The 21,949-nt window shown below is 41.2% G+C and overlaps 1 protein-coding gene across 3 annotated transcripts in view; it reads left to right on the top strand.

Moving 5' to 3' along the window:
* Positions 1–517: 517 nt before the first annotated feature.
* Positions 518–21,949, top strand: part of LOC133570619 (kinesin-like protein KIF3B) — a 38,870-nt gene continuing 17,438 nt past the window's right edge. Inside the window, exons 1-5 of one of the 3 annotated variants that reach the window (XM_061923322.2) lie at positions 518–638; positions 8,196–9,765; positions 11,424–11,525; positions 12,058–12,180; positions 19,966–20,084. In XM_061923322.2, coding sequence (XP_061779306.2) covers positions 8,362–9,765; positions 11,424–11,525; positions 12,058–12,180; positions 19,966–20,084 — 1,748 coding nt within the window. In that variant the 5' untranslated portion in view covers positions 518–638; positions 8,196–8,361. Of the gene's footprint in view, positions 639–6,574; positions 9,766–11,423; positions 11,526–12,057; positions 12,181–19,965; positions 20,085–21,949 lie in introns of those variants that run through there. The other 2 variants (XM_061923317.2, XM_072914275.1) reach the window with 2 other exon arrangements.

The following is a 21,949-nucleotide window of genomic DNA, read 5'->3' as shown; positions in this document are numbered from 1 at the left end:
CAGAATATGAAAAAATATCTGTTTTGGTCTCATTTTTGGTTTCTGTTTACCATGGAATTAAGTGTTTGTTACATGAAATGTCAAATAGAATCAAATGTAGTTACTTAAAAAAAAGAAGAAAAAAACGTTTTGTTTTTCAACGTTCTTTTTGTGAAATGAAAGTAAAATAAACGAGTTTTCCCTATTTCCATTCATAAGAATATAATTAAATGACCAAATCATACAATGACCAGTTTGCCTTCCTTATGTTTTCCCAAAATGAAACAAACCAGCTGACTGCTGACTGCTCAGAGTCAGTTGCCAGATAGAGAGTAAAGAATGCAACATTGTTCATTTTTTTTTTCCAGAATTCAAATGTTATTGGGGTTTACAAATAATTTACAAAGAATACAAAACAACTCTATTATGTGTCTGTATACAAATGTGTAATGCACCGTAATATAATTCACTTTGCTAACGTTCCCCGGTCAACCTTTTGGGGGAAGGGTAATTGTTTCGTTTGGCAACCCAGTCCCGCAGCCAAACCGTCGTGGTGATGATCCAGAAGCCTAGCTTAGCTACTAGCTGCTAGCTAGTGTCGGATTAGCTCGTGTTCGACGCTGCACTTTCAACCATTTGGCGTGATGACTTGTGAATAGGTAAGTCTGCGGCATATAGAATATAATATACGTAGTTACTTTTCGATGTATTTAGTGCCACCGTGATTTTATTCGAAAGCTAAGACTGGTAGCCTTGGTTACCAGTGTGTTTGCTGTTGTTGTAATCTAATTGTTACAGTTGTGTAATATTTTGTTTAGTGTTCCTGGCTTGTTGTTGAGGAAAGACTACCAACATCCAATCAAGTTAGTTGTTTCCTGGTCTAATATTGATTTAAGATATCAGCATTTGTCATCGGCAAAGAACAAGTATCGGATGATCTCAGCTTGCATGTAAAATGTGTGCAATATCATGTGCGATACAAGCAGTCCTGCAGCGTGTTTACTTGTGCAAAGCTGGACTGCCAGTTAACATCTAAATGTCCTCCGATAAGCACACAATTTCTTCTATTTAACTCAAATCATTTACCAAATGTAAACATGCTACGAGGAGCTGGCAGCTACACAACAACGAAGCATGCAATAGCATAAATGAAAAATGTAACAATATTGCAGTCTAAAACAGCACATTTGTCAACATAAGCAAGTATCAAATAATCATAGTTGCATATTACTTTCACATGGGAAGTCTCAAGCGTATTGGACATTTTGGATACACTAGAACAGTGTTTTTCAACCTTTTTTGAGCCAGGGCACATATTTTGCGTTGAAAAAATCCGAAGGGAAATCATTAAAAAGAGAAACTCAGTTGACAGTAAAAAGTTGTCGCAATTCTTGGATATGACTTTAAACTACTCAGCCTCCCTGGGAAAGTTTACGCCAAGGTACTGGAAAGGAGGGTCCGGCCGATAGTCGAACCTCAGATTCAAGAGGGGCAATCTGGATTCCGTCCTGGTCGTGGAACAACTGACCAGCTCTTTACTCTTGCGGGAATCCTAGAGAAGACCTGGGAGTATGCCTATCCCAGGGGTCGGCAACCCGCGGCTCCGGAGCCGCATGCGGCTCTTTGATCACTCTGCATACTTGCCGAATCCTCCGATTTTCCCGGGAGACTTCCGGATATCAGTGCCTCTCGCAGTTAACTCACGGGATTAATATTCTCCGACTTTCACCCATACAATAATAATAAGGGCGTGCTATGATGGTACAGCATTTAACGCCTTCTACAATCTGTACATATAGCATGCCAGCCCTGCCTCTTATTGTATGCATCTTCTGCTTGCACACGTAAGCAACAGCAAGGCATACTTGGTCAACAACCACACAGATTACACTGACGGTAGCCATATAAAACAACTTTAACACTTTTGCTAATAATGCGCCACACTTTGAACCAAAACCAAACAAGAATGACAAACACATTTCGGGAGAACATCTGCACCTTAACACAACATAAACACAACAGAACAAATACCCAGAATCCCATGCAGCCCTGACTCTTCCGGGCTACTAGAGATGCGCGGTTTGCGGACACAACCGCGGAGTCCGCGGATTATCCGCGGGTCGGGCGGTTGAAATAAAAGAAATTAGATTTTAAATAGATTCAGGCGGGTGGCAGTTAAACCAATTCGGAAATATATATACATAGTTAAATGTTCTTACCCACATACGAAAAATGAGCAAGCACCTGCAGCATGCCACAACAGAAGAAGAAAAAAAAAAGAGATGGCAACGCCGGCAGCAAACGTGGTACGCGACAAACTAAAAAAGGGAATACTAAAGACCAGGGGGAAAAAAGGCCAGAAAAGTTCAGCGTGGACTCGTTTTTATGAGGTTGTAAATCAGGATGATAGTAATGCTGGCTACGTGATTTGCAAGAGCTGCGACGCTTTTTATGTCTACGACAGTCACAAAACCGGGACATCTAACATGGTGCATCACATTTGTGCAAAACCCCGAACCTCCACAAACACCCTGAGCATGAGCAGTTTCGTCCGCCGTGATCCCAGAAGAGTGCCACAGGATGTTAAAACAAGGCTTACAGATGCATGTGTGAACGCAGCTGCCTGCAGCAGTTTGAGTGGCGCGAGCGCGCTTGGAGGTGCGCTCAGCGCGGCTCCCAGATGATTGCGCACTGGTGTGCGTCTGGGCCGTGACAGCGTGGCACGCATTGAATGTCTCTGCTGCATTGGATCAGTCTCCTTTCTTTAACAGGCAAAAGCTTTATAACCTCACTAATGCCTTGCATCGTCTATATTAGATATATAACAACGGGCGGGTGGCGGATGGCGGGCGGCTGCGGTTTTGATTAAATGTTAGTTCGGGTGGATGGCGGATGGTTGACGACTTTTGTGATGCGGTTGCGGATGAAATAATTGCCTATCCGCGCATCTCTACGGGCTACATTATACACCCCTGCTACCACCAAACCCCGCCCCCACCCCAATCCTGCTCCCTCACACATCAACCCCCCCGACCCCCCTCCGTGCGTCGGTTGAGGTGGGCGGGGTTTGGTAGCGGGGGTGTATAATGTATTCCGGAAAAGTTAGGGCTGCATGGGATTCTGGGTATTTGTTCTGTTGTGTTTATGTTGTGTTACGGTGCAGATGTTGTCTCGAAATGTGTTTGTCATTCTTGTTTGGTGTGGGTTCACAGTGTGGCGCATTATTAGTAAGAGTGGTAAAGTTTTTTATATCGCCACCGTCAGTGTAACCTGTGTGGTTGTTGAGCAAGTACCATATGCCTTGCTGTCATTTACATGAGCAAGCAGAAGCACCATACAACGTGTGACCGGGCCGGCATGCTGGTTGTAGTGGGCGCTAAATGCTGTACCATCACGGCACGTTCGAGAGAGTAGTCGTCCTTAAATTCGTAGTCTGCAGGAAAAATCGGGAGGGTTGGCAAGGATGACGCTGTCAAGCGCCATTCATAAAAAACTCGCAGGCCGCACTAACATTAAATTTTCATATTAAGGTGTGGGCCGCGTGTCTGAGACCCTTGGTTAATACGTAGCACAAAGCAAAAAAAAAACTTTGTATGCAGTGTTATTTCATTTTAAATTTCAAAAGATTTTTGTGGCTCCCATTGTTTTCTTTAATTTGTGAAACTGGTCAAAATGGCTCTTTGACTGGTAAAGGTTGCCGACCCCTGGTCTATCCAGTCTACGTGTGCCTTGTGGATTTGGAGAAGGCGTATGACCGGGTCCCCCGGGAGATCTTGTGGGAGGTGGTGAGGGAGTACAGAGTGAGGGGAACCCTGCTGAGGGCCATCCAATCTCTGTACAACCAAAGCGAGAGTTGTGTTCGGGTGCTTGGATGTAAGTCGGATCCGTTTCCAGTGGGGGTTGGTCTCCGCCAGGGCTGCGCTCTGTCACTTATCCTGTTTGTGATTTTCATGGACAGGATTTCTAGGTGGAGTCGTGGCCATGGCGGAGAGGGTATACGTCTCGGGGGGCTAAAAGTTGCGTCACTGCTGTTTGCAGATGATGTGGTCCTGGTGGCACCTTCGGTTCGGGACCTTCAGCTCTCACTGGATCGGTTCGCAGCCGAGTGTTCAGCGGCTGGAATGAGGATCAGCATCTCCAAATCTGAGGCCATGGTTCTCAGCAGGAAACCCGATGGATTGTACAGTCCAGGTAGAGGACGAGACTCTGTCCCAGGTGGAGGAGTTTAAGTATCTTTGGGTCTTGTTCACGAGTGAGGGAAAGATGGACAAGGAAATCAGCTGGAGAATCGGAGCAGCTGGGGCAGTATTGCAGTCTCTCTGCCGCACTGTTGTGACGAAACGAGAGCTGAGCCAGAAGGCAAAGCTCTCAGTCTACCGAGCTATCTACATTCCTACTCTCACCTATGGTCATGAAGTGTGGGTCATGACCGAAAGAATAAGATCGCGGCGGCCGAAATGAGTTTCCTCAGAAGGGTGGCTGGCATCTCTCTTAGAGATAGGGTGAGAAGTTCAGTCACCCGAGAGAGACTCGGAGTAGAACCGCTGCTCCTTCACTTGGAAAGGAGCCAGCTTAGGTGGTTCGGGCATCTCGTGCGGATGCCTCACGAGCGTCTCCCTAGAGAGGTCCTCGTTGCACGTCCCACTAGGAGGAGACCCCGCGGCAGGCCAAGGACCAGATGGGGGGATTGCATCTCCTCTCTGGCCTGGGAACGCTTCGGGATTCCCCAGGAGGAAGTCGCTAATGTTGCTCTGGAGAGGGAAGTCTGGGGTCTCTGCTGGAGCTGTTGTCCCTGCGACCCAATTCCGGATAAGCGGTTGAACTTTAAACCATAACCAACCATGCATCAATATAGCTCTTGTCTCAAAGTAGGTGTACTGTCACGACCTGTCACATCATGCCTTGACTTATTTTGAGTTTTTTGCTGTTTTCCTGTATAGTGTTTTAGTTATTGTCTTGCGCTCCTATTTTGGTGGCTTTTTCTTTATTTTTTGTGGTATTTTCCTGTACCAGTTTCATGTCTTCCTTTGAGCGATATTTCCCGCATCTACTTAGTTTTAGCATTCAAGAATATTTCAGTTGTTTTTATCCTTCTTTGTGGGGACACTGTTGATTGTCGTGTCATGTTCGGATGTACATTGTGGTCCCGTCTTTGCTCCACAGTAAGTCTTTGCTGTCATCCAGCATTCTGTTTTTGTTTCCTTTGTAGCCAGTTCAGTTTTAGTTTCGTTCTGCATAGCCTTCCCTAAGCTTCAATGCCTTTTCTTAGGGGCACTCACCTTTGTTTATTTTTCGTTTAAGCATTAGACACCTTTTTACCTGCACGCTGCCTCCCGCTGTTCCCGACATCTACAAAGCAATTAGCTACCGACTGCCACCTACTGATATGGAAGAGTGTTACACGGTGACTCTGCCTAGCTCTAGACAGCACCGACCCTCAACAACAACACTTAATTTGCAGACTATAATTACTGGTTTGCAAAAAATATTTTTAACCCAAATAGGTGAAATTAGATAATCTCCCACGGCACACCAGACTGTATCTCACGGTCGCGGCACAGTGGTTGAAAAACACTGAACTAGAATATGTGTTCTACGTCATCAGTATTGGTGTATAGTGGTGATAAAAACAACGCCAACACAGTTGAACTCTGAAAACTGGGGTCTCGTCGTTACTCACGATGGTGCAATTAAGCGTGCGAGCGACCACCGCGGAGATCCAGCCAGCGGAAAATACATGCATACCTATTTCAGTGCTACAGTAAAATGCTGATATTAACTTTAGCAGCTTGGTTAACGTTGGTATGTTTTATTGGGTGATGATGGTTCTGTAGCACTAGACCAGGGGTCGGTAACCCAAAACATTGAAAAAGCCATATTGGACCAAAAATACAAAAAATAAATCTTTCCGGATCCGCAAAAAATTAAAAGTCTTATACAAGTGTTATAATAAAGGCAACACGTGAGGTAAGTGTCTATATTAGCTATATTAGCCTACTATCAAAATGACTATGTGTCGCAGGCTGAAGCAAATCTTTGTTGACAGAAATGTTGAAATGTAATATTTATTCTACACATTTTTACAACATTGAAAACCATTTGTAAATCAGAGGCTACTCAGAAGGTGAGATAACTCCTGGAAATGACTGGCTTTTAATGGTCAAAGGCAGGGGTCAGCAACCCAAAATGTTGAAAGAGCCATATTGGACCAAAAATACAAAAACAAATCTGTCTGGAGCCGCAAAAAATTAAAAGCCATATTACATACAGATAGTGTGTCATGAGATATAAATTGAATTAAGAGGATTTAAAGGAAACTAAATGACCTCAAATATACCTACAAATGAGGTATAATGATGCAATATGTACATATAGCTAGCCTAAATAGCATGTTAGCATCGATTAGCTTGCAGTCATGCAGTGACCAAATATGTCCGATTAGCACTCCACACAAGTCAATAACATCAACAAAACTCACCTTTGTGCATTCACGCACAACCTTAAAAGTTTGGTGGACAAAATGAGACAGAAAAAGAAGTGGCATAAAACACGTCCTAGAAAGTCGGAGAAAGTTATACATGTAAACAAACTACGGTGAGTTCAAGGACCGCCAAAATTAGTAAGACAAAACGGCGCTCGCCAAATACTCGAATCAGTGAAGCATGTTTAATATAAACAGTGTGCTTTATAACAATTAGGGAGATTTGTGTCATGTTTGTCCTCCTACAGAAACCATATTAAAACAAAAAGTATATTTTTTCCCCTCATCTTTTTCCATTTTTCATACATTTTTTAAAAAGCTCTAGAGAGCCACTAGGGCGGCGCTAAAGAGCCGCATGCGGCTTTAGAGCCGCGGGTTGCCGATCCCTGGTCAAAGGTATAGATGTGTGTGTCCAAGTTAAAGGAAACGGCAGACTGTTTTCTTCTAATGTATTTATTACAATCTTTGGCAAGCTAGGTAACATTTGCTGTGGTCTGGAACAACATGGCACACAAACAACCATCTGAAATGCAGCCAATATTACATACAGATAATATGTCATGAGACATGCAAATATAAATTATATACAAATAGGATAAAAGTAAAGGAAATTAAATGAGCTCAAATATACCTATGCAATATGGACAAACAGCTAGCCTAAATAGCATGTTAACTTTGATTAGCTTGCAGTCATGCAGTGACCAAATATGCCTGATTAGCACTCCAACAAGTCAATAACATCAACAAAGCGCACCTTTGTGCATTCACACACAGCATGACATTTTTGGTGGACAAAACGAGCCTAAGAAGGAGTGGAAGATTTTACATGTAAACAAACTGTTGCATCGCAGTCCACACTATGATGAGTTCAAGAACCGCCAAAATTAGTAGGACAAAACAATGTTCACCAAATACTATCATCAGTGAAGCATAAACAAAACCATATTAAACAGTGGGCTTTCTAACAATTGAGAAAGTTTGTGTCATGTTTGTCCTCAAACAAAAAACATACTAAAACAAAAAAAATGCATTTTCCCCCATCTTTTTCCATTTTCAATCCTTTTTTAAAAATGCTCAAGGAAGCCACTAGGGCTCGAGAGCCGTGGGTTGCTGACCCCCGCACTAGACGCATGCCAGGACAAATCCCTAACATTTTTGTCCTTAGCAAATATGGACAAACCATCGAGATCAGGGTTTGGGGACCTTTTTGGCTGAGAGAGCCATGAAAGCCAAATATTTTAAAATGTATTTTCGTGAGAGCCATATAATATTTTTTAACACTGAATACAACTAGATGCGTGCATTTTTAAATAAGACCAACATTTTTAGAGTATAATAAGTCTCTTATTCGTTTTAATAACATTGTTATTCTGAAGCTAACCAATAATAAATAAAATACTTCTTACCATTAATGCGACTTCTTGAACAGGTGCGGTAGAAAGCGGATGGATGGATTAAAATGCATGAGAATGTTTTATATTTTGAACGTTATTTTTAACACTGTGATTACCAGCTGAATTATTCATTACTTATCGTGTTAAGCAATGTCAGCTAAGATTTATCTGAGAGCCAGATGCAGTCATCAAAAGAGCCACATCTGGCTCTAGAACCATAGGTTCCCTACCCCTGATCTAGATAAACCGTTGCATTGTCCTAAAATTATTGGTTGTCTGCCACATGTCACCATGTTGATTATCCTCGTTTTTCATGAATTGTTGTGTGTTTTCCCCAGCAGGTTCTGATTTGGTTGGGTCTAACTTGAAGATCTGGTTGAAACAACGTAGGAAACCTTGGGTCCATCTGTGTGTGTGTGTGTGTGTGTGTGTGTGTGTGTGTGTGTGTTGTGTGTGTGTGTGTATGTGTGTGTGTGTGTGTGTGTGTTTAAGTGTCCGGTCCCCAGAATGTCTAAAAGCAAGAGCTCCGAGTCAGTGAAAGTGAAAGTGGTGGTCCGTTGTCGTCCTATGAATGAGAAGGAACGGGCCGCGGCATTTGAGAGTGTGGTGTCTGTGGATGTCAAATTTGGACAAATTATAGTCAAGAACCCCAGGGAAACTTCTGCTGGTGAACCCTCCAAAGTCTTCACATTTGATTCGGTCTACGACTGGAGCTCAAAGCAAATAGATCTATACGATGAAAGTTTTAGGCCCCTTGTGGATTCCGTTCTTCAAGGATTCAATGGGACCATCTTTGCATATGGACAAACCGGCACGGGGAAAACATACACCATGGAAGGTGTGAAGAACGACCTCGAGAGGAGAGGAGTCATCCCCAACTCTTTTGACCACATCTTCACTCACATCTCGAGGTCTCAGAATCAGCAGTACCTGGTGCGAGCGTCATATCTGGAAATTTATCAAGAGGAGATTCGAGACTTACTCTCCAAGGACCAGTTGCGTCGCCTTGAGCTGAGAGAGAGGCCGGACACGGGTGTCTACGTTAAGGACCTGTCGTCGTTTGTCACCAAGAGCGTGCGGGAGATTGAGAATGTTATGAACGTCGGCAATCAGAATCGTTCAGTGGGTGCCACCAACATGAACGAACACAGCTCTCGCTCTCACGCCATCTTTGTGATCACTGTGGAATGCAGCCAACTGGGGGTGGACGGCGAGAACCACATTCGAGTTGGCAAACTCAACCTGGTGGATCTCGCCGGTAGCGAACGGCAGACCAAGACAGGAGCTCAGGGGGAGAGGCTGAAAGAAGCTACCAAGATCAATCTGTCACTTTCGGCTTTGGGGAATGTCATATCCGCTCTGGTGGACGGCAGGAGCAGTCACATCCCTTACAGAGATTCCAAACTGACACGCCTCCTACAGGACTCTCTCGGGGGCAACGCCCGCACCGTCATGGTGGCCAACATCGGCCCGGCGTCCTACAACGTCGAAGAGACTTTAACAACGCTGCGCTACTCCAACAGAGCGAAGAACATCAAAAACAAGCCTCGCGTCAACGAGGACCCCAAGGATGCGCTACTGAGGAAGTTTCAGGAGGAGATTGCGAAGCTGAAGGAACAGCTGGAAAAGCGTATGGGAAAGAAGAACAAGAAGAAGCAAAGGAGGAGGGCGGGGGACTGTAGCAACGGCGATGGTCGGGACGACGAGAGCGAGGACGACGGAGACGGGGACAACAAAGTCGATTATTGGAGGGAGCAGCAGGAGACGCTGGAGAGCGAGAGGAGAGCGATCATGGAGGATCACAGCCTGGTGGCTGAGGAGAAGGCTCAACTCCTTCAAGAGAAGGAAAGGAAAATGGATGACCTTAAGAAGGAGCAGGAAGCTGGAGAAATGTTGGCAGCCAAAGTTAAAGTAAGTTGTCTCAATCATTAACATAAATATTAGCAGAACTGTCATCAAACTAAATGTCTTCAAAAAGCTCTACGACTATTCTAGCCAATCATCGAAATGATTGGTTTCACTCAATTAGGGATGGGAATTGATAAGATTTTTCTGGTTTCGATTCCGCCTAACGATTCGGTTCTCCTTATCGATTCTTATTTGTAAAAAAAAAAAAAAAAAAAAAAAAAAAAAGAACAAAAAGGTGGATTAGCATCGACTTTTAGTTTAGACTAGGTAACCTGGCCTTACAAAGCCAACAGTGATGTCTTAAGACAAAAATCCTTTTTTTTTTAAGAAATAAATATTATTTTGTAGAATTTAACTAAATAAAACATATGTATGCAAAACATATGTATGAGAGCCCAAATTAGGAGATAGCAATTTATAGTCATGAAATAAAAAGTCATCATTATTTTATCTGATAGTGATATAAATAAAAATATAAGAATATGGAAGCCTGTCACTAAGAATTATGAGATAAAAAAAATCTAGATTATAAAATAAGTCATAATTATGAGATTAAAAAAATCTAAACTATGAGATAAAATCATAATTATGAGGTAAGAAGTCATAATTATGAGATAAAAAAAAATCTAAATTATAAAATAATAAAGTCATAATTATTACTTTCAAGAAAGTGTAAATAATAAATTCAGGCATAAAAAATATGTAGATTGGCCATCTGATAAAATGTTGCAATTATATGATTCGAAAATCGAAATTATGAGATAGGAGAGACATCATTATTTTTATCTCATAGTTATCACATAATTTCGGCTTTTTACCTCATAATTTCTAAAAAAATAAATAACATGTAGAAATTACACAGGAATGTATAATTTACTTGAACTGTTTCTGTTTGGGAGTTTGTACTTAAGGCTGAGAATCTTTGTCATCTCCCTAGGAAATGTATCATGGGAATGACTGAGTGAAAATGTGGCTGGAGGAAAACACACTTTTCTCTGACTACAATTGAACATTCACCTAGCGAAAATCAGGAGCATCTGCTGTGGCAAAAGAGGTGCAAGCCCTTGACCACAAACGTAGTCACTGCTTGGTGACATAGTCGGAATCTGTCTCGTCATGCTCATCTAAATGAGATGGCATTCGTTTCCATTTTACAGATAATAGCAGCTTTGACAAATATGCAAATGACGCTAATATTATAGGGGGTGTTTTTTAGTACCTGTTGTAATTACAGCTGCTGGGATGGGATCGTAGCGGTTTAAAAACGCAGCATTCTTGTACAGTTGTAAAATGCTGTGTCCTCAAATATTTCAACATATTGCTCGTATTTCCTCCTTTTGATGAAATAGCAACCTTGTAATTATTACGAGTAGCACTATTACAATGTTTTTTTGTAAAATACAGCTAATCTTTACAGCGTTTTTGCCGACGGGCCCCATATGTCTCACTGTAGTGACGCAGGGATCGTTAAGGGAATTGTCGGAAAAATAGGCAAGCAATTCCAAAGAATGGATCCACTGGGAACCAGTTTTCGACTGCTATCCCTACACTCAATGTATTATGTTGTGCGGCTTAAAATAATGTATCTCTCAGAGTTGACTTATGCCGCCAGTCATTTCATTCAAACTTGTGTTCTTTCCCCTCTTTCCTTCCACTTCCAGGCGATGGAGAGCAAACTTCTAGTTGGGGGGAAGAACATTGTGGATCATACCAACGAGCAGCAGAAGATGCTGGAGCTGAAAAGACATGAAATTGCTGAACAGGTATTAAACAAATATCAGCGTATCGCCAATATCTGTGCATAAACACTACTCTTCTCAGTGTCCATCTCCACTATTCAAAAATTATTATTATTATTGCTAATTTTTATAGCAGATCCACTGTTCACTCTCGGAGATTAGATAATGGTCCTGAGTAGTCCTGGGTTCGATCCTGCGCTCGGGATCTTTCTGTGTGGAGTTTGCATGCTCTCCCCGTGACGGCGGGGGTACTCCGGCTTCCTCCCACTTCCAAAGACATGCACCTGGGGATAGGTTGATTGGCAACACTAAATTGGCCCTCGTGTGTGAATGTGAGTGTGAATGTTGTCTGTCTATCTGTGTTGGCCCTGCGACGAGGTGGCGACTTGTCCAGGGTGTACACCGCCTTCCGCCCGAATGCAGCTGAGATAGGCTCCAGCACCCCCCGCGACCCCAAAAGGGACAAGCGGTAGAAAATGGATGGATGGATGGATGAATGAGTCGTCTGTCCTTTTAGATCTGAGATGGCTACAGTTTGGTGTTTTTGTGTTTCCAGAAAAGGAGAGTGCGAGAGATGCAACAGCAAATGGAATGTCGGGACGAAGAGACCCTGGAGCTGAAGGAGACCTACAGTTCTCTGCAACAGGAAGTCGACATTAAAACCAAGAAACTGAAAAAGGTAGTCTACGACTTTGCAACTATTTCCATTCATACTTTCAGCTCGAAGTGTAACGGTACGTGTATTTGTATTGAACCGTTTCGGTACGGGGGGTTCGGTTCGGTTCGGAGGTGTACCGAACGAGTTTCCACACGAACATATAAAGTAGCCGCCTAAGCTAAAGTCTTAACAAGCTGCTCCGCTTCCTTCTGCCTGTCTCTGTGTACTCTACACAGCACCCAGCATTGTCCCACCCACACAACCATCTGATTGGTTACAAACAGAGCGGTAACAGCCAATCAGCAGTGCGTATTCAGAGCGCATGTAGTCAGTGCTTAGCGTTTAGCAGGTAAGCATCAGGCCGCGGACTCTCCCCAAATTATAATAAACACCTCCCAGTCAACTACTAGTAACATCACTATGAGCCCGTTGACGTTCTAGAAACATAAACGGCAGCTTCAGCTCGCTCGCCGTCCTGGCTTGAGGTGAAGGCTAATTATCTTTTAGCGTAACGTTAGCTCATTTTGCGGTGTATGTGTGTGTGTGTGTTACAGACAGCAAAGCCCTGTCTGTCTGTTATTTCACTTTACCTTTTTCTGTGTTGATTGAGCTGTGTTGAAGCAGCAAAAAAGGACATTATGTTAAATGAAGAGTTTCTGTCTCTGATAGTTGATATAATAATGTAACTGCATCATAAAGCCTACATGAATTCCATGGTGTTCAGGGATGGATAGTCTCTCCTATTGCTATTGTACTATTTTTTCAGCTATAGTTACATTAATCATTAGTAATGCAGCAGCCTAGTTTTGAATGGCAGGGTCCCTGCTATCACATGTTCATAAAAAGATAACATTTACATAATAAAAATCAATTACAGGCTTCCCAAATGCTGTAATAAATTAAGCATGATGAGTTGACTTGAAACTGTTCAATGTTGCACTTTTTATATGTAGAAGAAAAGTTTTGTCATTTTATTTAATCTGAGCAACAACTTGAGGCAGTTTAATGTTGATTAACGTGGGCAGAATTATTATAGTGTTCCCAATGTTAAAAGGATAAAGCCATTGTTTACAAATTTGATAAATAATAACCAAAAAATGTATATTTTGTTGTTTTCTTACTGTACCGAAAATAAACCGAACCGTGACCTCTAGACCGAGGTACGTACCGAACCGACATTTTTGTGTACCGTTACACCCCTACTTTCAGCCCTGTTTTACAAAGAAATGATGATCTGCTAAAAAGCTGTTAATGTTCCACGATGTCGTAATCGCTCCAACTCACTTAAATTCAACCAATGCCCACAACTTCCCTGCGCATATTAACCGATCAGCATCATTTTTAAATCTGTCTCTGTCAACTGTGTATTGGAAGCCTATGTTTGTTTCTTGTGTAGACAAAGCCAGAATAACATGCAACAACACATTGTAACAATGTCTGTACAATAAATGATTAAAAAAAGGTAAGGGTTATTTCATCGCAAAGCCTCTACTAAACCGTGTGTTTCAGTCCTCCTCACTCGCTATTAGGCTACCAAAATGAATATTGATACTTTTCGATACTTTTCCAATTAAAGGGAACTACGAAAAAGTTGAAATTTTGACTTTATTTTAACAGAAAATCTTACAATAAAAAACATATATGTTTCCAATTGCACTCAAAAAACAATTTTAGAAAGTTAAAATAGAAATTCAAGATTCATGATTCAAGATTGTTTATTGTCATATGCACAGTTAAACAGACAGTTTGCCGTACAATGAAAATCTTACTTTACTAGTCCACCCTTCAACAAGTCACACGGTACTTAGCTAAAAATAAAAAATAAAAATAAAAATGTATATACAAGGCACAGTAAGTAACATAACATTATTGCACATTCTGATTGACAGTCAACAGTATAAATATGGAGGTGACATTTGGTCACAGCAGCAGTTAAAGTGTCTTTAGTGATCAAAGGTGAAAAGTGTCTACAGTGATGGTTCACAGTTCGGGGGTGGTCATGGTAGCTGTCATTTGTTCAAAAAGACAAAAGTAAAACGGGGAGTGGGCTAGCATTCACAAGTTAGCATTCACAAGCCTGATGGCCTGTGGGTAGAAACTGTCAGTCAGTCTCGTAGTCCTGGATTTCAGGCTCCTGTATCGTCTGCCTGACGATAGGAGGCTGAAGAGACTGTGCTGGGGCTGTGTACTGTCCTTTATGAGGTTGTGTGCTCTCCTGGTGGCCCTGGTAGAGTACATGTCCTGTAGTGAGGGGAAGGCTTCTCCTGGTATGTACTGAGCAGTTTTAATCACTCGCTGGAGTGCCTTCCTATCCTTAGCAGTGCAGTTTCCATACCAGACCGTGATTGAGCTGGTAAGGACACTTTCAACCGTACTTCTATAGAAGTTGCTGAGAATTTTGGGTGGCATGCCAAATTTTCTCAGCCTTCTTAGGAAGTACAGTCGCTGCTGGGCTTTCTTTATTGTTTGTTGGGTGTTGTGAAAAGTCATTAAACACAGTGGGCTTTTCTTGTTGCACTCAAAGAACAATTTACAATTTTCCATTTTACATATAGTCTGCCATAATCATTGATTAGATTAGAATATGATTAAAAAAACTTTATTAACATTATTGTAAATGCTTTATGATTTCTGATTTATGAACCACTAGGCCACCTACTCAGTGGCCTAGTGGTTAGAGTGTCCGCCCTGAGATCGGTAGGTTGTGAGTTCAAACTCCGGCCGAGTCATACCGAAGACTATAAAAATGGGACCCATTACCCCCCTCCACTCATTATCAAGGGTTGAAATTGGGGGTTAAATCACCAAAAATGATTCCCGGGCGTGGCCACTGCTGCTGCCCACTGCTCTCCTCACCTCCCAGGGGGTGAAAAAGGGGATGGGTCAAATGCAGAGGACACATTTCACCACACCTAGTGTGTGTGTGACATTCATTGGTACTTTAACTTTTTTTAACTTAACTTTATGGTTGCCAATCCTGGTATGTGCTTTAAGAAGTTGGGAGAGTGGCCGTGCCAGCAATCTGAGGGTTACTGGTTCAATCCCCACCTTCTACCATCCTAGTCACGTCCATTGTGTCCTTGAGCAAGACACTTCACCCTTGCTCCTGATGTGCCTGGTTAGCGCCGTGCATGGCAGCTCCCGCCATCAGTGTGTGAATGTGTGAATGTGTGTGTGTGAATGGGTGAATGTGGAAAATAGTGTCAAAGCGCTTTGAGTTCCTTAAAAAAAGGTAGAAAAACGCTATACAAGTACAACCCATTTACCATTTACCATTACAATTATTAGGGTTAGTACTAAAAACAAAACTATGGATAAATGTACCCAGATAAGTCATGTAGCAGGTAAAACACACACCTGTTAAAGATACAACACAAATTGTAGCAATTTGTTACCAAATTCAGTCATTTCACTTGCACTAGTTGACGTTAGATGGGCGGTCCTAACTCCGCTAATATTTGGCATCAAGCCAAGCAGCTGTGTGCGCATCTACGTATCTACATGTCATGTACGGTATCTACATGTGCACAGCAGGGGAGCTGGTTAACTTATGAGCGTACTGAATGTGTGTTTGTGAGAATGGCAAAGTGTTGTCTGAGTGACGTCAGTAAATGAGTGGGCGAGTACATAGAGAGAGGAGTGCGCGCACTGCAGTAAAGTGATGAATGGGTCCGGTTGCGTCCTGCAAAACTAATAATAAAGCAACCAGATTGTCACAAACCGGCGGCCTCGAATTCTGACCGGAAAGCGGATCTTAGCAGACCCATTGCGGGGTAAAGTGAACTGAAGGAAACATCTACCCTGCGCTCCTCTACTACGGTCTGCACCGAAGCGAACAGCAGGACAGGTGTAACAACTACATTATTACCTGTCACTCTTTATAACTCCTTGTGCAGATCTGAATGCTTATTATTTAAATGATTACCTAAGTTTGAAGTAAAGGGGGTAATACTAATCGCCACATTTGGCGAGACGTGTTTTAAAGCAACACTTGAAGCGTGGCGCTTCCTTGTTTAAAGCGTCACATTTATCGTTGGTTTTGAAGCCCAAATACTTCCATATTGTGTTTCACGCACCCTCTTCATTAACCAGTGGAATTGCTGTTTTTTGCCATTCTTCCCCACCTTGATGTCATTGCTTGTATGCACTTTGTGTGTGTGTTTTGACACACTCAACATCATGCGCCTCGGCTCTGTAGTCACCGCCTCACAGCGGCACTTAGATGAAAGGACGGTACCGGTACTTTTCAAAGGGAGTATTATACCAATTTCACTCAATTAGTATCGCAAATCTTTATTAGCATCCATATACCGAACAACCCTACACGCTATAAACAGACTTATTGTTCGTGAAATTTCCGACAGTAATGAATAAATTAAAATCTATTTATACTATATTTGTTGTGAAATTAATCAATGTATAATAATCATAAAACCGTGATTATTACTGAAATCGTTGCATCCATACTCCTGTGTAGCTCAAACCTACTTCCTGTTCCTGTCTACAGCTCTAAGCCTTCTGGGTAATGTAGTATATAAATGTTTACTCCCTGGTTTACATGTATTTATACAAACCCTGTTTCCATATGAGTTGGGAAATTGTGTTAGATGTAAATATAAACGGAATACAATGATTTACAAATAATTTTCAACCCATATTCAGTTGAATATGCTGCAAAGACAACATATTTGATGTTCAAACTGATAAAAAAATTTTTTTGTAGATAATCATTAACTTTAGAATTTGATGCCAGCAACACGTGACAAAGAAGTTGGAAAAGGTGGCAATAAATACTGATAAAGTTGAGGAATGCTCATCAAACACTTATTTGGAACATCCCACAAGTGAACAGGCAAATTGGGAACAGGTGGGTGCTATGATTGGGTATAAAAGTAGATTCCATGAAATGCTCAGTCATTCACAAACAAGGATGGGGCGAGGGTCACCACTTTGTCAACAAATGCATGAGCAAATTGTTGAACAGTTTAAGAAAAACCTTTCTCAACCAGCTATTGCAAGGAATTTAGGGATGTCACCATCTACGGTCCGTAATATCATCAAAGGGTTCAGAGAATCTGGAGAAATCACTGCACGTAAGCAGCTAAGCCCGTGACCTTCGATCCCTCAGGCTGTACTGCATCAACAAGCGACATCAGTGTGTAAAGGATATCACCACATGGGCTCAGGAACACTTCAGAAACCCACTGTCAGTAACTACAGTTGCTCGCTACATCTGTAAGTGCAAGTTAAAACTCTCCTATGCAAGGCGAAAACCGTTTATCAACAACACCCAGAAACGCCGTCGGCTTCGCTGGGCCTGAGCTCATCTAAGATGGACTGATACAAAGTGGAAAAGTGTTCTGTGGTCTGACGAGTCCACATTTCAAATTGTTTTTGGAAACTGTGGACGTCGTGTCCTCCGGACCAAAGAGGAAAATAACCATCCGCATTGTTATAGGCGCACAGTAGAAAAGCCAGCATCTGTGATGGTATGAGGGTGTATTAGTGCCCAAGACATGGGTAACTTACACATCTGTGAAGGCGCCATTAATGCTGAAAGGTACATACAGGTTTTGGAGCAGCATATGTTGCCATCCAAGCAACGTTACCATGGACGCCCCTGCTTATTTCAGCAAGACAATGCCAAGACACGTGTTACATCAACGTGGCTTCATAGTAAAAGAGTGCGGGTACTAGACTGGCCTGCCTGTAGTCCAGACCTGTCTCCCATTGAAAATGTGTGGTGCATTATGAAGCCTAAAATAGCACAACGGAGACCCCCGGACTGTTGAACGACTTAAGCTGTACATCAAGCAAGAATGGGAAAGAATTCCACCTGAGAGGCTTAAAAAATGTGTCTCCTCAGTTCCCAAACGTTTACTGAGTGTTGTTAAAAGGAAAGGCCATGTGGTGAACATGCCCTTTGCCAACTACTTTGGCACATGTTGCAGCCATGAAATTCTAAGTTAATTATTATTTGCAAAAAAAAAAAAAAAAGTTTATGAGTTTGAACATCAAATATCTTGTCTTTGTAGTGCATTCAATTGAATATGGGTTGAAAAGGATTTGCAAATCATTGTATTCCGTTTATATTTACATCTAACACAATTTCCCAACTCATACGGAAACGGGGTTTGTATATTTATTTAATCCTTATTTACCCAGGGTAAGACAATTAGGAACATATTTTCATTTGCAATGCTGACCGAGCAAAGAGGCAGTGTCTACATGTTAGAGATGTTGTAGTGTGATGAGAATCTCTCATTGTCCCTCCATTTACCAACAAAAACAGTTCACAAATTTTCCAACGTGGTGGAACATAAATTCATGTTTAGGATGGAGTAAGGCTGGGCGTTATGGACGAAATTTCTTAAACTCGATATTCGATATATATCTCGATATATTTTCTGGTGAAAGTATACATATACAGATCTTAATTTTTGAGCGATATTCAGTGAAATTGAAGTGAATGATATTAACCCAGTTAGTCAAGATGGGTACAAACAGCACAGAAAATAAACTGTTTAAGTAGTACAGAATTACATAACATAAATAAAATAGAAAAATATTATTTCTGCGTAAAATAAATAACATAGCTGTGCAAATAATACAAAATGTATCAAACTCAGATAATAAATACATTTGCAAGCAGGCACTTTGTGATGTCCCTTCCTGGTTCGATAACCCGCCCTACCTTGCCACTGATTGGCCTGTCCCTAACCAATCGTGACTCATCATAGTAAACAACCAACCAATCATGGATGTTCTTATAGTGCAAGCACATCTTGGAAGGAGGAAGGGGAGGGGTTTAGTAGCCCATGGAGGGGAATCGGGGGAGAACAAAGAACACAACAAATAAGCGGTGTTTGGTCATTATTTACGTTAAATAAATTATATCGATATTATGATATTTTCTTAATTTATATCTTGTTTAAAAATATATCGATACATCTTACAAACTCGATATATCGCCCAGGCCTAGGATAGACAAACACTTTTCAATCGTAAAACATACGTGGAGAATGTCCGCAACTTGTGGACGACAGAGCAGACAGCGGACAATAAGAAAGCCTTCGGTGGTGTTTTTTTTAATGTAATTAGGAATTATGTTTTGCTATTGTTATTTATATAATGAATTCATTCAGCAATGAGCTCTGAGTATGTGCTTTTAATGCAATCTAATGTCTGCTTTTAAGTGTGTGTGCTATAAAACAAGTAAAACATCAAGACAGTATTTGTTTCACAATTTGTGTTGAAAATTCATAAAATCACAATTTGAGTCAATGTTATAGAAAAAAAAATAACCCTCAGACATCCACTCTAAAAATTATATGTTTTGGGAATGGCCCAGCTACAACCCAGACCTTAATCCAATCAAAATGTACGGGGGCATCACTAACTGACACTTCTGCAAGAAGATAATGATGACTAATAATTTCATAATTTTGTCATCATTATCGCAAATAAAAACAAGATGATATTGTTAAGAGAAAGAAACTTAATTATTTTTAATTAGGTGGTGGGCGGGAGTTCCGGAGAACATCCAATCAGGAGGAGTGTAGTGGATCATATGGGTGTAAACCTCAAGCCTCGACTTGGATGGTGCCCTGCACATTTGAAGCCATACAGTGCTAAATAATTAAACTACATGAAATTGAAATAAGTCTTGAAGATTGACTGCGTGCTAAAAAGACTGAATGTTGTCATCAAACAAAAAGATACTTCAAAAAAATTAAGAATTTGTGGGTGTTCTCTCTTCAGCGATCAGCTTCAAGCCTCCTCTTACCGTCTTCCTTTTCTCCCCAGTTGTTTGCCAAACTGCAGGCAGTGAAGGCGGAAATCCACGACATCCAGGAAGCGCACATCAATGAGCGCCAGGAGCTGGAACAAACCCAGAATGAGCTCACCAGAGACCTTAAACTCAAGTATGGAGCCTGCAAGTCACATTGCTGATCTCAGACCAGGATTGCATCACAGTTATTAGTCATTAATAGTGCTGCAACTCTCCATTACTTTAGTCATCCATCCATTTGTTCCATTAATCAAATAATCGGACAAAACACACTTTAGAGCCTCATTGTGCATTTTAGGGAAAATAGTTCAACAAAGATTTGTTTCTGCTTGCCATAACTTTCATTGCTTTCTATTTATTTACCTTCTATTTACTTTTTTACCTTCTATTTACTTTCTATTTTCCTTCTTTTGCCTTCTATTTACCTTCTTCTGCCTTCTATTTTCCTGTTATTTCATTCTATTTACTCTATTTTATCATCTATTCACATTTTACCTTTTATTTACTTTCTATTTACCTTCGTTTACCTCCTGTTTAGTTTCTTTTTACTGCATTTTACCTTCTATTTACATTCTATTTATCTTATTTTATCTTTTATTTACCTTCTATTTTCTTTCTTTTCATTTTCTTTAAATTAAATTATTTTAGATTTTCTGTTTACGAGTTTCACGAGCACGACTGGAGTGGCGTTGTTGTTTCTTCCGTTCAGTGGGATGCATGTTTCGATGGTATCAATGTCAATTTCAATTTCCTTTGATTGCAGAAAGTTGACCACTTGCTGTTCTGCTGAGACCATATCCATTTCATCTGGTTCACCTTCATTATTCACAGCTTTCGCATAGGATCTTGGTTTAATTCGGTGCCCTGTCACGATGATATCATTCATTCGTTTATCCTAATCCATTTTATCTATGATATTCCTCAGCATGTTGTTGTCTTCTTGAAGGGTCTTCATTTGTTGGCACATTTCAATGCCTTCATTTTTTTCTGGAGGTGTTCTGAGTTTGCAGACTTTCTATATTTTGCTGCAAACTTTTCACATCTTGTTTGTGTTCTGTTGTTGCTTTTCTCAGATCTTTTTTCATTTCTTTCATTTCTTCTTTCATTTCTTTCATATCTTCTTTGCATCCATCCATCATTTATTTCCATTCTTCTATAATGTCTTCTTTAAATTCATGGAATAGTTTTTGTAGTATCGCTTCTTGATTCCCATTATGTCCTGTGTCCAGCCTCAAATCTTGTTCCCATTTGTGTTCTGTGTCAGCTGACACCGAACGTTTCGGGATTTCAATCTTTCCTTTAGCTTTTCGCATCGCGGCAGTCGCAGACGTCAGTGCCTTTATGTCTTGACGGCAGTTGCTTCTTTAGCGACTTGCGGCACTTTTAACTTGTTTTTTCAACAATTTCGTACCTTGCGGCGTTCAGAGATCAATTTGAGGTGTCAGCCTGTCAACTTATATCACTCTGCGACGTCGGAATCACTTTAAAACAGCTGTAAACTTGCCGTAGCTTTTGGTTGCTAGGCAACCGCTTTGAACTGCGGCAAGGCGCCGTTGGTTTGAGGCTAACGGCTCTTCCAACTCGCCTTATTTCAGCGTATCAGTGCCTCTCAACTGACCAAAATCAGATCGAAGATGCCAGGTGACTCTCCTGTGGCTGTGATCGCAAATCAGTGGTCAAAATCTTCAGACTTAACAAAAACTCCGGTAGCAGAAGCGGAGCCTTTTTCTTTGCATCCTATCTCATTCCTTCCTTCTATTACTTTATATTTACCTTATTTTATCTTCTATTTTCCTTCTTTTACCTTATATCTACCTTATTTTATTTTCTATTTTCCTTCTATTACCATATATTTACCTTCTTTTATCTTCTATTTACCTTATACCCTATTTTACCTTCTATTTACCATCTATTTAGCTTTTATTTATCTTCTACTTACCTTTCTTTTACTTTCCGTTTATCTTCATTCACCTTTTTTATCTTCCACTTATCTTGTAT

Source organism: Nerophis lumbriciformis, linkage group LG01 (assembly GCF_033978685.3).
Source record: "Nerophis lumbriciformis linkage group LG01, RoL_Nlum_v2.1, whole genome shotgun sequence".
In the NCBI taxonomy this organism is placed as follows: Eukaryota; Metazoa; Chordata; class Actinopteri; order Syngnathiformes; family Syngnathidae; genus Nerophis; species Nerophis lumbriciformis.
The sequence above is the reverse complement of the archived record's forward strand: the minus strand, read 5'-3'. Positions and strand labels throughout refer to the sequence as shown.